This window comes from Panthera leo, chromosome B4, assembly GCF_018350215.1.
Source record: "Panthera leo isolate Ple1 chromosome B4, P.leo_Ple1_pat1.1, whole genome shotgun sequence".
In the NCBI taxonomy this organism is placed as follows: Eukaryota; Metazoa; Chordata; class Mammalia; order Carnivora; family Felidae; genus Panthera; species Panthera leo.
The window spans coordinates 90,834,475-90,848,242 of NC_056685.1; the positions used below are offsets into that span (position 1 = coordinate 90,834,475).

The 13,768-nt window shown below is 42.0% G+C and overlaps 1 protein-coding gene across 2 annotated transcripts; it reads right to left on the bottom strand.

Moving 5' to 3' along the window:
- Positions 1 to 1,778: 1,778 nt before the first annotated feature.
- Positions 1,779 to 9,932, bottom strand: LLPH (LLP homolog, long-term synaptic facilitation factor). Of its 2 annotated transcripts, none has more exons than XM_042947084.1 (3): positions 9,773 to 9,932; positions 7,470 to 7,689; positions 1,779 to 2,392 (listed from the first exon to the last, which is right to left on the bottom strand). In XM_042947084.1, the coding sequence occupies exons 2-3, from the start codon at positions 7,672 to 7,674 to the stop codon at positions 2,214 to 2,216; spliced, it is 384 nt and encodes a 127-aa protein (XP_042803018.1). In that variant the 5' UTR covers positions 7,675 to 7,689; positions 9,773 to 9,932; the 3' UTR covers positions 1,779 to 2,213. The 2 variants fall into 2 exon arrangements, with proteins under 2 accessions (XP_042803018.1, XP_042803019.1); XM_042947085.1 differs by lacking the exon at positions 9,773 to 9,932 and adding an exon at positions 9,560 to 9,751.
- Between the last annotated feature and the right edge of the window lie 3,836 nt (positions 9,933 to 13,768).

Consider the following 13,768-nt stretch of genomic DNA (forward strand, 5'->3'; position numbering starts at 1 on the left):
ATCAGCCCAGAGCCTGACGCGGGGCTCGAACTCACGGACTGCGAGATCCTGACCTGGCTGAAGTCGGACGCTTAACCGACTGCGCCACCCAGGCGCCCCACGTTTTATTTATTTTTGAGACAGAGAGAGACAGAGCATGAACGGGGGAGGGGCAGAGAGAGAGGGAGACACAGAATCGGAAGCAGGCTCCAGGCTCTGAGCTGTCAGCCCAGAGCCCGACGTGGGGCTCGAACTCACGAACCGCGAGACTGTGACCTGAGCCGAAGTCGGACGTTTAACCGACTGAGCCACCCAGGCGCCCCAATAGATTTCACTTTTAACTTGGGTGTTCCTCGGAAGCTAACAGCCTCTTTGGAGTAGAGGCTCATAAGGTCAAAACTTCCTAAGTCTCCCTCCCCGTGTCCCCAGCACCTGGAAAAGTTCCCAGCACATAGTAGGCACTCAAAAAATATTTGTTGTTCCAGTCAACATGTAAGGATGGTCAAGAGGGCTACTGTAAAATTCCAGAGGGAATACAAAGTTTAAATTGCTTAACTAGGGGCACCTGGGTGGCTCAGTCAGTTAAGCATCTGACTTCGGCTCAGGTCATATCTCACGATTCATGGGTTTGAGCCGCAAATTGAGCTCTGTGGTGACAGCTCAGAGCCTACAGCCTGCTTTGGATTCTGTTGTCTCCCTCTCCCTCTGCCCCTCCCCTGCTTGCACTCTCTCTCTCAAAAAATATATATAAACATTAAAAACAGTAAAAAATATAAACATTAAAAACTAATTAAAAAATGGCATCAATTGTCAGAGCAACCATCAATATAATGCAGTTTTTTTTTTAAACTCAATATAGGGGCACCTGGGTGGCTCAGTCAGCTGAGTGTCCAACTTTGGCTCAGGTCACGATCTCACAGTTCCGTGGGTTCAAGCCTTCCACTGGGCTCTGTGCTGACAGCTCAGAGCCTGGAGCCTGCTTCGGATTCTGTCTTCCTCTCCCTCTGCCCCTCCCCTGCTTGTATTCTGTCTCTCTCAAAAATAAACATTAAAAAAAATAAATAAACTGCTTAACTAAAAGTAAACTTAAAAGAAGAGTGAAATTAGTAAACTGTAGCAAAACAGACTTCACAAAAATGATTTCATTTACCAGGATTTCCAACAGTAGAGCCTTCAGAACAATAGTTTGAAAGAGTCAAAGTTAAATAGGTTTCTTTGTTAGATCTCTGCAAGACCATACTAAGCTAAACACTTTTTGTGAATGTCCAGGTATGTGGTAGTTCCCAAACTGATGTGACTATGAAATATATTTTTCACCACACATGTAGAAAAACTGATTTTTTTAAAAAATGTGTTAATGTTTATTTATTTTTGAGAGGGAGAAATGGAGTATGAGTGGGGGAGGGGCAGAGAGAGGGGGAGACACAGCCTCTGAAACAGGCTCCAGGGTCTGAGCTGTCAGCACAGAGTCCAACGCAGGGCTCAAACTCACAAACCGTGAGATCATGACCTGAGCCGAAGTCGGACACTTAACCGGCTGAGCCACCCAGGCACCCCCAGAAAAACTGATGCTAAGAAACATTGTGTGAGGAATGTTGTGTTGTATTAGGATACATAATATAAAAACTGACATTAACTAGTTCCCAGGTTGTTCTATCTCCTAAAAAGATGGAGGCTATTAATTTGTAGATGTTAATATTCTACCTAAAAACCTAGAGATTTTTTAACAATTTAATTGAAGATGTTCTTCTCTCCTACTAGAAAACCTTAAGGACACATGAAAGAAAAGCACTTCAAGATCTAGACAAAATATCTTTTATTCTGAATTAAAATCAAAACTCTAAACAAGTAGTGCTTATAAGATCCACTGACATATTTTTAGTTGTGTAAGTTTTCTTTAAACCTGAATTAGCTGAAATGTGTCAGTATAATATCTTCTTTTATCTTTATGGAGACCAAACAATTACAACCACAGTAACACTTAATAGAATTTTGAAGTCTGAGAACCCCTGCACATTGGACAGCATCCAATTAAAATACCAGTGTCGCTTTCATTTATCAAAGAAAATATTTTATCAAGCTCCCAAAACAAATTTGAGGAGTTAAGTTGGGTTTGAAGAGAAAGGCCAAGTTAAATCTGGAAACACAGTTTTCATTTGGTGAAAGCTGAAATCCACGTATACATTCTAATCGAAAACCTGTCCCATGTAGGATTTTTCAAATTTTTAAAGAGTCTACCAGGCCAAACCCTTTGCTGCCTTTACTGCTTTTGCTTTGCTTTTCCCCTTCCCTTTTTCTCGCTTTGCCTTCAGCCTTTTCCTTTGTCTCTGGTTCATCCATATGGGGTACTGTCCATGCTGGTCTAGAAGACTCTTTTTGTTTCTCTTAATATCAGTCTCCATCTTCATGTCATCTGAATAAAAAACGAAAACTATTAACGCTCATGAATAAAGAAAACAATCCTGTGAAAAAGCATGTTAATGCAATGAGAACATCAGAACTGAAAGTGGTCTGAGACTACAAAAGAAAAAAAAAAATCCCTTTTTCTATGGAATGCTCTTTGACTAACACTGAAAACTCCTCACAGCGCATTCAATGGACTCAGACATGCTCTCATGGGTTCCTACAACCATGAAAGACATAAAAAGTACTGGTGAGGAATGAGACATGTCTTCTATTTAGTCACTAAGAGACTTTCTGAAGAATGTTGTCATGACTGTCCTTTGCATTAGTAAAAGTTAAACAGCAGTCATTTAGGATGTATGGGTTTGAGTTACTGCAAGAAGGGTAAGTATATGGCTGGGAGCAGAAGTGGGTTACAAGAACATTTCTCAGATTAAGTGCTTTCTTGAGCTAACTACGACAGTTGAGCCTATTAAGTGTACCCACACTTTTAATGGACAGGCCTTAAAAGTAAATGAGCTATGAAGAATGGCTGGCCACTTCTAATGAAGTGTACTCAGAAGAGGTGGAGTAGTAAGCAACAAGCTTGTGACGGGCAGATGACAAAGGAAAATCAGGATGGGGGCACCTGCCTGGCTCAGTCAGTAGAGCATGCAACTCTCAATCTCAGGCTCGTGTGAGTTCAAGCCCCGCGTTGGGTGTAGAGGTTACTTAAAGAAAGAAAGGGAAAAAAAAAAAAAGAAAAGAAAAGAAAAACTTGGATATAAGGTTGCCTGGCTGGCTCAGTTGGTAATGCACACAGTTCTTGACCTTGGGGTCCTGAGTTTGAGCCCCACGTTGGGGGTAGAGTTTACTTAAGGAAAAAAAAGTGTATTAAAAGAAAAAAAAAAAAGAAGGAAAAATGAAAGAAAGAAAAGCCTGGATGTACACTGGGGCTGACACTCTTATCCAGATAACACCCAGAGACCAGCAATCTCCCTGACACGAAGCTCAGTGCAACCATGCTGTGGTACATCTATCACCAACCTTATCTACTGTGAAGGACAGGCCCAGAATGTCCTCCCATGGGAACTTACCAGGGTATACAAGGTCGTGCATGATCACTACCACCTGACACTGTATTAATTCGTTTATCTGGCTTACTTTCAGTCTCCTCCAATACAATGTAAATCCCATCCGGATGGAAGCAATTTCTGGTATGCATCATTATTTCCTCAGTACCTAGAATAGTGCCTTCTGTATACCAGCCATTCAATAACTAGTTTTTGAATGATTGTTTTAGGTGCCGTTCTAGGTTCTGGGGATATGGCGGTCCAAATACACTCCTTGCTGTCATGGAGTTTACAATATTCTGTTGAAGGGAGAATAACAAAGCAAACCGCAGCCTGTGTTAAGTGGCTTTTTTAAGAGAAGCACCAGAACCACACTAAGTAAGACCCAGCAGGCTCTGATGAGCACACGGAAAGACAATGAGATGTTTTAACGATGTGAATGACAATAATTTGCCTTATTTATTCTAAAAAGATCATACTGGAGCGCCTGAGTGGCCCAGTCAGTTGAGCGTCTGACTTCGGCTCAGATCATGATCTCACGGTTTGTGAGTTCAAGCCCCGTGTCGGGCTCTGTGCTGATGGCTCAGAGCCTGGAGCCTGCTTCAGATTCTGTGTCTCCCTCTCTCTCTGGCCTTCCCCCACTTGCACTCTGTGTGTGTGTCTCTCTTTCCATCTCAAAAAAAATAAACATTTAATCAATCAATCAATCAATCATACTGTTTGATATGTCAGAAATGAATCAAAAGGGAGTGTCTGGGTGGCTCAGTCAGTTGAGCATCTGGCTCTTAATTTTGGCTCAGATCCTGATCCCAGGGTCCTGGGATCCAGTGCCACATCGGTATCCACAATGAACGTGGATCCTCCTTAAGATTCTCTCTCTCCCTCTGCCTGTCCTCCCTTGCATGTGCTCTCCTCTCTCAAATTGGAAAGAAAAAAAAAATCAAAAGGGAGCAAATGCTGAAGAGAGAAGTAAAACAGGCTACCATCTTGGTTCAGACAAGAAACAATAGTCATTTTAAAGTGATAACATGAAAGGAGGAGGAAAATGGATAGATTCCTGCTATATTTTGGAGATATTCAAGATGCGCTAATGTTTTAGAGGTGAGAAATAAAGGAAAAAGGGATCAAGATGACTACTAGGTTTGTGGCTTAAGTTGAAGGAAACAAAGGGGAAACACAAACCTGAGGGCAGAGATGAGCAACCACACTGAAACCAGGCAGATTACTAAATGGAAAGACTCCCCCACTCTCAGTTCTATCCCCATTTAGTTCCTGAAATATTCCAAGGAGGGTAGCTGGACACTGCTGCAGGCAGATGAGAGGATCCCTCTCTAAGAATGATGCGAGAAAAGACCTAGGTTCTGACATACATCCTCCACAACAGAACCTTCTAGGTTCAACCCAATCATACTCCAAGTCTAACAGCTGATAAGTCCTCCCCCACACCTTGTCCCCACCTCCCCTGCCAGCGTCCATTCATCATTTTAGTGCTTTACTTTTAAATATAAACAACCATTCATTACTAGGCTTTGGAGAAAGCCTTCATTGTGAAAGAGAAAGACGAAAAATAAAGGAATGCAGGGGGTGGAGGGAAAAAAGAATTCAAGAAAATAGACAATGCAGAGTAGATCAAAAATTTTCAAACTATAATGAAAATCCGCAATGAGATTAGAGAACATATATCCATTAAGAACCTCAGGCTATAACAAAGAAAGAGTAAAAGAGAAAAAAGAACTCAGAAATTAAAAATATAATAGCAAAACTAAACAACTCAAAATAAGAAATAAACAATAAAGTTATGAAAGTATAAGAGAAAAACAGAAAACAGGAGAGAAAACTACAGAATACATTAAACAGACTCAAAAGCAAACACTCAAAAAGCAAATAGGCATCTACCATCCAAAACATATAAGGAACACTTACAATTCAACAAAAGGACAATCCAATTTGAAAGAGTCCTGACTCTTGATTTCAGCTCAGGTCATGATCTCAGGGTCATGAGACATCAGCCCCAGCATGAAGCCTGCTTAAGATTCTCCTCCCTCTCCCTGTCCCTTACCGGCTTGCCAGGGTGAAAACAAAAATGAGCAAAGGACTTGAAAAGATCCTTCTGCAAAGATGATATGCAAATGGCCAACAAGCATATGAAAACATGTTCAACAGCATTAAATGACTGAAGAAATGCAAATCAAAACCACAATGCGACACCACTTCACACCCAGTAGGATGAGGCAATTCTAAAAAGAGAACGAAAAAGGGGAAAATGGCTGCCTGATACAGAAAACAGTAAACAGAATTATCAACCGACCCAGCCAATTCCATCCATAAGTACAAATCCAAAAGAAATGAAAACATGTATTCAAACAAAGATGTGTACACGAACGTTCACAGCAGCACTATTCACAACAGCCAGAAGGTGAAAGAAAGCAACCCAAAATGCCCATCAACCAACGAATGGATAAACAATGTGTGGTATGTACATAAAACGGTGTATTCTTCAGCCTTGAAAAGGAAGTACTGATACATGCTACAACATGGATGGACCTTAAAAACATTAAGCTCAGTGAAAGAAGTCAGACACAAAAGGTCATATGTTACAGGATTTCAATTATATGAAATATCCAGAAGAGGTAATCCATAGATACAGAAAACACATCAGTGGTTGCCAGAGACTCGTGAAGGGAGGAAGAGGGAGACTGTTTTATGTGTATAAGGTTTCCTTTTACGGTGATGAAAACGTTTTGGAAAAAGAGGTGATGTTGGACAACGTACTAAATGATACTGAATTCCACACTTTAAGGTAGTTAATTTTATGTTATGTGAATTGTACCTTAAAGACAAAAAAAGAGCAAATGGGCAGAGGCAGTACATACGAGGAAAAAGAGACAGCAAGTGTTAAGAATTCTTGTTTCAAGGAGAGCTGAAATAAAACAGCGGATTGAGAGAAACGGGACATCGAGGGAAGGATTTTTCTTTGTTTCCTAGAACATATTTATGCTGTTGGAATGACCCGGTGAAGAAGACAGACTGATAAGCAGGATGCAGGCGTATAGCCCTTGAGAACGGAGAGGATTCAGAACACAAGCGGAGATATGGGCCTTTGAGAGAGTAATATTAGCAAGAGGGAAAACTTCTAGGACTGGAAGGCTGAGGATCACTGCTCTCTTCCTTGACCACTGGACACCACATAAATTCACTTCTATTTTAAGAGCCTGAGTATTACGAGTGCTTATTTCAGTTTGCTGCCAAACTGTTATATGAGGATGTGAAAACCAAGGAGTCCTTTCCTGTGCTGAAGCTAGTAATATACACAGCCTCTAACTTTAGACTGTGATTAAAACAGGTACCTAGAATCTGTCAAAATCAAATACAGGAAACTTTGATTTGTTTTAGGAAAATAATATAACGGCATATAACGATTCTTTGAACGGGAATAGATCTTACAAAGGATAAAATGGAAAACGATCTGCTATCTTGCCTAGTCCCTGACTGAATGATATACTCTTCCACCAAGGATGCGTCTACGTTGTTCGTCAACTCCTGTTATACTGTATTTCTGACACACTTAGGCTATTGTATAAGCCTAAATACCCTGAATAATCCAAAACATGCCTATTCACATGAAGCACCTTTAAAATAGTTTAGCATAGAATCTCTAGCAGCACTATACGCCTTCAAAGAATCAAATGGGCATGGCAGGAGGTTTGTAGGGAAGCATGTGCAGGAAAGAGTGGAGGACAGTCAAAAAGAGAAAAAGAGTCACAAGAGGAAACTGATAGAATTATTATTAATTTTTTTGTTTATTTATTTTGAGAGAGAGAGCGGAGGAGGGGCAGAGAGAGAGAAACAGAGAGACACAGAGAGACAGAGAGAGAGACAATCCCAAGCAGGCTCTGCCATGTCAGTGCAGAGCCCGATGCAGGGCTCGAACTCCCAAACCGTAAGATCATGACCTGAGCCGAAGTCAGACGCTTAACCTAGTGAGCCACCCATGCGTCCCTATTATTATTTTTTTAACAAAGCACTTAAACTCACCTTTTTCATCTTGTACCACACATTCAGTTTTCTCTGGACAATGTTTAGGCACCACCACAGTTGCTATCTCTTGAACATCTTTCATTAAAACATCACTATCTATTTTAAGAATACTTTTAAGTCTGCTGAGTTCCTTTGGGGCATTCTTTTTTCTCTTTTCGGCACGCATCTTCCTTTTCCACTTACTCCGTAAGCTTTTAGCCATATTTTACCTGGAAAGCTGACAGAAATACATACACAAAAGCAAAAATTTATACTTTTAAAAAAAGAAGGGCAAATCCTTGGAAAACCAGGTCAAAAGGTATCTCTACAAAACATGAACAAATGAAAGGTAACACACTTCACTCTGTTCATGATTTATGATGGCATAATGCACAAATTATGGGAGAATCAACATTGCATATACAGCCATTAAATAACAAGAGCACCAAATCAAACTCCCTGTGGTCACTGGCAAACTGTAAGTCAAGCCAATTCTGAAAGCTCCTGGAGTTTCCATACAAGATGCAGAAACTGAATTTCCCCCAAAATGCAAAGAGCATCATCACCTTACATTTATGCAACAACTTACAAATTACAAAATGTTTTTATAGGTATCTTTTAACTTGACTGCCTGTGAGCTTATAGGACACCTTACCCCAGTCTTCCTCATTATGCTCCCCTCAATTCAATCTACCTAATTTTTTTTTAACTGTTTGTTTATTTTTGAGAGAGAGTAAGCATGTGCATGGGAGGGGCAGAGAGAGGGAGACAGAGGATCCCTAATAGGCTCTGTGCTGACAGCAGAGAGCCTGATGCGGGGCTCAAACCCACAAACCGTGACTTCGTGACAGGAGCCAAAGGTGGATGCTTAACCGACTGAGCCACCCAAGTGCCCTTCGATTTAGCTATTTTAAACTTGTCCATATCCACTCTTGCTGTTCATCTGTTAGCCCCAGCCCTAAATCCTCCAAAAGGCAGTTAGTGTGAGCTTTTAAAAACTTAGAGCTTTCCATAGTCTTTCATGGAATTCTTTAATGATATCCCACCTCATATTCAAGATCTACAAGACTATTTGTGACTTTCAACTCTATTTCATCTCAGGCTCCAAGCTCCACCCCATCCCCAAGTACCAATTACATTGGAGAAAAAGCTCAATCAGTGACAACCCAGGCACAGTATGGGGAGGTGAGAGGGAATGGGAAGGAACGAATTCTAGGTATTATAAAGGGTTTGGAGGAAGGCTTTTGAGAGTGATTTATAACACAATCTTGATTGCACTGATGGATGTTTGTATACATATATCAAAACTTACACTGGGATGCCTGGGTGGCTCAGTCAGTTGAACATCGACTCTTGATGTCGGCTCAGGTAATGACCTCATGGTTGGTGAGTTCCAGTCCCCTCAACCTCCATGGGCTCTGGGCTAACAGTGAAAGCTTGCTTGGGATTCTGTCTCCCTCTCTCTCTGTCCTCCCCCTGCTCTCTCTCTTTCCCTCTCTCAAATAACCATTAAAAAAAAAAAACATATTACACACTATAAACATGTGCAATTTAACAGATTATACATCAATCAAGCAGTTAAATAAAACGTTAAGACATGATTTTGAAGAAAAAAAAGAAAGAAAGAAAAAAATTTTTCAAAGTCCAAACTATCTCCACTTTAGCACCTTAACAATTTGCTGCTTCCATGCCTGGGAATGACCTTCCCAAAGCTTGCTCCTTCACTTAAGTACCACAGAAAGGGTTTCTCTGACGACCTCCTCCCCCCCCCCCCCCCCAACCCCGCCTCATAAGCTTCCCTCCTACTCTCCACCACACCATCCTTTTCTTTCCTTTTAAATACGTATTACATTCTGAAATTTAGTTTATTTTCTGTCATCCCGGGGGACTTCGGGGACCCCGAAGGCAGGCGCTAACTAAATGGGTCTCGTTCACCGCACGGCGCATTTGTTGAATGGATAACTAACAGTTTAACAGTTTGGGGACCACAACCAGCAACCACCAACTCACGGTCCCCCTGCCTACAACAATCCAAGCCTGCGAGGGGCAAGAACAGAGGAGTTGCGGTAAACAACTTTGAAAGCCCAGGTTAACCCGAGCGAGACTACCGACAAAGGAGGGCTCCACCTCGCAGAGCACGGGGAAGCCCGAGGGCCACCACCAACACCACAGGAGACTCTCGTTCCTGACGGAGGGCTGCGTCTCGGGCCGGGCTCAACCTTGCCCAGAGAGGGACCGGGCTTGAGATGAGACTCTCTACGGGCGGCAGGTTAGACTCCCAAGTCCCAGGCCCCACTGGACCCGGAAAGCAGAGAACTCACCAGGCAAGTCAGAAACCCGCAGATGGCACGCAGACCACGCTGACCGGAAGCCTCCACACTTCCGCCTTCCTGCCGGCGCCTTCCACGCACTCCCAGGAGCTCCGGACGGGCGCGCTGCATGCCGGGAGCCACGATGCCCCCGGAAGGCCTCGAGGGGCGGGGCCTTCTGGAGTCTGGCGCTGACGCACTTCCTCCCTCTGATGGGAGTGCGGTTTTAGGAGCTTGGCTCCTCCCCTGTGGGTTCCCAAGAGGGATTTGGACATTGCGGAAAATCCGGATGGCTGTTGGGGCGCCAGCTAGACCAGTTTCCCGATCGTGACCGGGTTATCTCCGACACGCTAACACAGTGATCCTGGCCCGGTGACCCTGCCTGCCCAGTAGTGAGCCCAGAGTCTCCCTTTACATCTCAGGTCCCACATCACCATTCACACGATACTCTTGGATTTCCTTAGACTGAATCGTTCAGACACGGTTCTTCTAGAAGGGAAACTGAAATCTTTATTTGCAGCCCTTACGTTTTCCCATCACGGGTGATGATCTCACGTTTGTACACATTTGTCAAAACTTACCTATTGTACACGTTAAATGTGCGATTTATTGTATGTCCGTTACACCTCAATTTTTTTTAACCAAAAACCCTTTCCCATCCCAAAGACAAATTCAAAAGGTAAAATGATCAAACTGATTCAGTTCAACCAATTTTTACCTGGCTAACAATAATTTAATGTAAACCAGACATAAGTCTTAGGTGATGGTCACAAACACCAGTTTTTATTATTATTATTATTATTATTTTACATATGCTACTAATAGCATAGGCTTTGGAACCAGACATGTCTTGTGCTGCATTTTTGGTTCCAACACTTCCTTGTGAGTAATAAAAGTAAGTATCTCAGAGCCTGGAATGCCTTATCCATAGACTCCAGCTAATGCATACAACCCAGTTGATCCTAGGTAGGTGATATAGAGCTCAACAAATGGTAGCTTTTATAATTTTTACATAATCTCAAACATGCACAGTACCGTTTCTTGTTTATTTATTCTGAGAGCGAGCGAGTGAGAGGGGCAGAGAGGGAGGAGAATCCCAAACAGGGTCCGGGCTTTCAGCACAGAGCCAGAAGCAGGGCTCAATCTCACAAACTGAAATCATGACCTGAGCCGAAATCAAGAATTGGTTGCTCAACCAACCGAGCCACCCAGGGGTCCCACAGTAGTTTCTAAACTGTTATTTTCCAGAGATTTATAACATATGCCAAAAAAAAAAAAACCCAGGAAATTGTCTTTAATGATGTCTAGTAAATTCCTATCTGGTTGCTAGAAAAGGAAAGTTCTGAGAAAATTTGTGTGTACCTTCTTTCTTTAAATTTGTGTCCCCGAAGAAACCCTGCAACATATGGAAAGTAGTACACTCAGAATACAGTAGGCTTTTTTAAGTGGCTGACAAACTCTTAACATGTGATATATAAAAAGGCAGCACACATTAGAAACCTGCTTTCTGGGGCGCCTGGGTGACTCAGTCGCTTCTGATTCTGTGTCTCCCTCTCTCTTTCTGCCCTTCCCCCACTCACACTGTCTCTCTCTCTCAAAAATAAATAAACATTAAAAAAGTTAAAAAAAAAAAAAAACCAACCTGCTTTCTTTAAATAAGAGTAAGCCTTTACAAAGCAAGTGAATTTCTATTTTACAAGTTAACCATAGATCTTAGCTGCCTCTCCCAAAAATACACGTTCACATTGCATTTTAGAGAAAGCTCATGGACAGTCCTAATTAACTGCATCTCTCTTAATAAACCAGGCCCAAGGAGTGCCTGTGTGGCTCAGTAGGTTAAGCGTCTCCAACTTCAGCTCAGGTCATGATCTCGCAGTTTGTGAGTTTGAGCCCCCTGTCGGGCTCTGTGCTGACAGCTCAGAGCCTGGAGCCTGCATCAGATTCAGTGTCCCCCTAGCTCTGCGCCCCTCCCCCACTCATGCTGTGTCTCTTTCAAAAATGTGTAAATATACAAAAAAAAAAAGTTTTTAAATAACAAACCAGGCCAAGACTTGAAGACGCCTGGCACCAGAAGAGAGAAAAATTTACCTATTGTGAAAATGTCATGGGTGTTAAGTATGTGCCAAAATTCTGCAGTACTAATACTTTAAAAAAGCTGACTCGTGAACTGCGTTACTGGAAAAAAGAAAAAAACTTGTAAATTTATGTTCCTCACTGGTTTGTATGAAAGCAGTTCTAACAATAAATAAGTGGCCTTAGTATATTTAAAAATCTATAATTAATTCCCTCATTCATACATTTGAGTATGCACTCCGTGACAGGCTCTATGTTGGGTATATGAAGATGACTGAAACTAAACTACCAGCTTCAGGAAACTTTAGGCTCTGATGGAGGGACAAGGCTTACAGGTCGAACTGAACATTGCTTCAGCTCCCTCCCAGAGCCGGAAGGAGCCCCCTGGAATGGAGGCACGTGTGTAGCACTGAATACAGGCTAGGAAGTGGACCAGTTCTCCTTCTTAAAGGCATGCCAAACAAGCACCAGCCAGTAGGCCCTCTGCAGCCAGGCCTCTCCCATGGAACTCCCAGTCTGACCAATCACTCGGTGAGGACTGCAAAGCCTTCTGGGATTCAGACAGTGACGCCATGTTGCCCAGACCCCAGGTGATGGGGACTTCAAGGCAAAGCTCTACAAAGATGAACAGGCAAAAAGAGCCCGAGTTCCCAGCTGTTCCAAAAAGGCCCACAGCTGGCTGCTGATACCACTAGTCCCCAGAAGTGCATCAAGTGGATCAAAGCCTGGGGTGAGACCTGCAGAAAAAAAAAAATGTGGGCAGGCAGACAGGGCCCACCGCACCTTTCCCAAGAATACATTCAATAGAAACAGCTCTCAGATACTGCTCTCTCCCCATTTTCCTCCTGCCTCTGGCTGTACTTTGCACCTTGCGTGTGGAGTTGCTGGTCACTCTGTCCAAGTCCTGCTAATTCCATTTTTTAAAGTATTTCTGGAGTCTGCATATTTTCACCTTTGTTTGTTATGAAAAATTGGAAGTTGCATGCACCCTTTTATCCAGCAATTCCGCTTCTAAGTATATTTCCCTATCTTGGCAAACTCCTATCTATGCACCCTGGGAGATATACAGGGACACACGTAGCAGCACTGATTGTGCCAGTAAAAAAGAAGGAACCATATAAAAATGTTTGACAGAAGAATGTATGAATAACTATAGTTCATTTATGAAATATAGCCTACATCAGTGTTTTTCAAACTTCTTGGTCTTGTGATCTCTTCACACTCTAGAAATTCAACATTTGTCATATCAGAAATTAAAACAATTTCTTACACTTATTTGTCATTTAAAAAAGATATATGAATTACATGTCTACATTATGTTTATTTAAAATAAACTACTGAAAAGAACAGCATTGTTTTCCATTTTTTTAAATGTCAAATCTGTTTTTGCTTATTTAGTATCTTTAGTTACAATTCAGTACATTCTGCCTTTGGATGGCCAATAATAATTAACAATAGTAGCTGACATTAACGAACACTTATATGATATATCCATCTCATTTAAACCTTGTAATAGCCCAATAAGGTAGGTATTACTCCCATTAGAAAGATGAGACAGACCTAGATAAGAAAGGATAACTAACTTGTCAAAAATCACATAATCAGTTGGTTGCATAGCAAGGATTCCAATTTCAGTGCTCTTACCCCCTATACTATGTTAAACTTGAGTAGAGCACCATACAATTGGGTATTCAACAACTAACTGATAACGATGGAGTCAAATTTACACCGAAAACTCACCCGAAGCTAAATCTATATTACTAATTTATTTCAACTTTAATAGCTGGGAAATGATGCTTCGTGAAGGTTATGGGCCAAGTTGTGTCCCCCAAAATTCGTATCTCCCTTAGTCTACCTGAGCTGCCATAACAAAATACTAGAGACTGGGTAGTTATAAACAACAGAAATTTATTTTTCACAGTCTGGAGGCTGGGA

What these genes read in the sequence shown, in the direction of transcription:
- LLPH (XM_042947084.1), bottom strand. Translation starts at nt 7,674, where the DNA reads ATGGCTAAAAGCTTACGGAGTAAGTGGAAAAGGAAGATGCGTGCCGAA. An exon ending in TGTGGTACAAGATGAAAAAG is followed by an intron (nt 2,393 to 7,469) that starts GTGAGTTTAAGT and finishes TTTTTTATTCAG; the next exon opens with ATGACATGAAGATGGAGACT.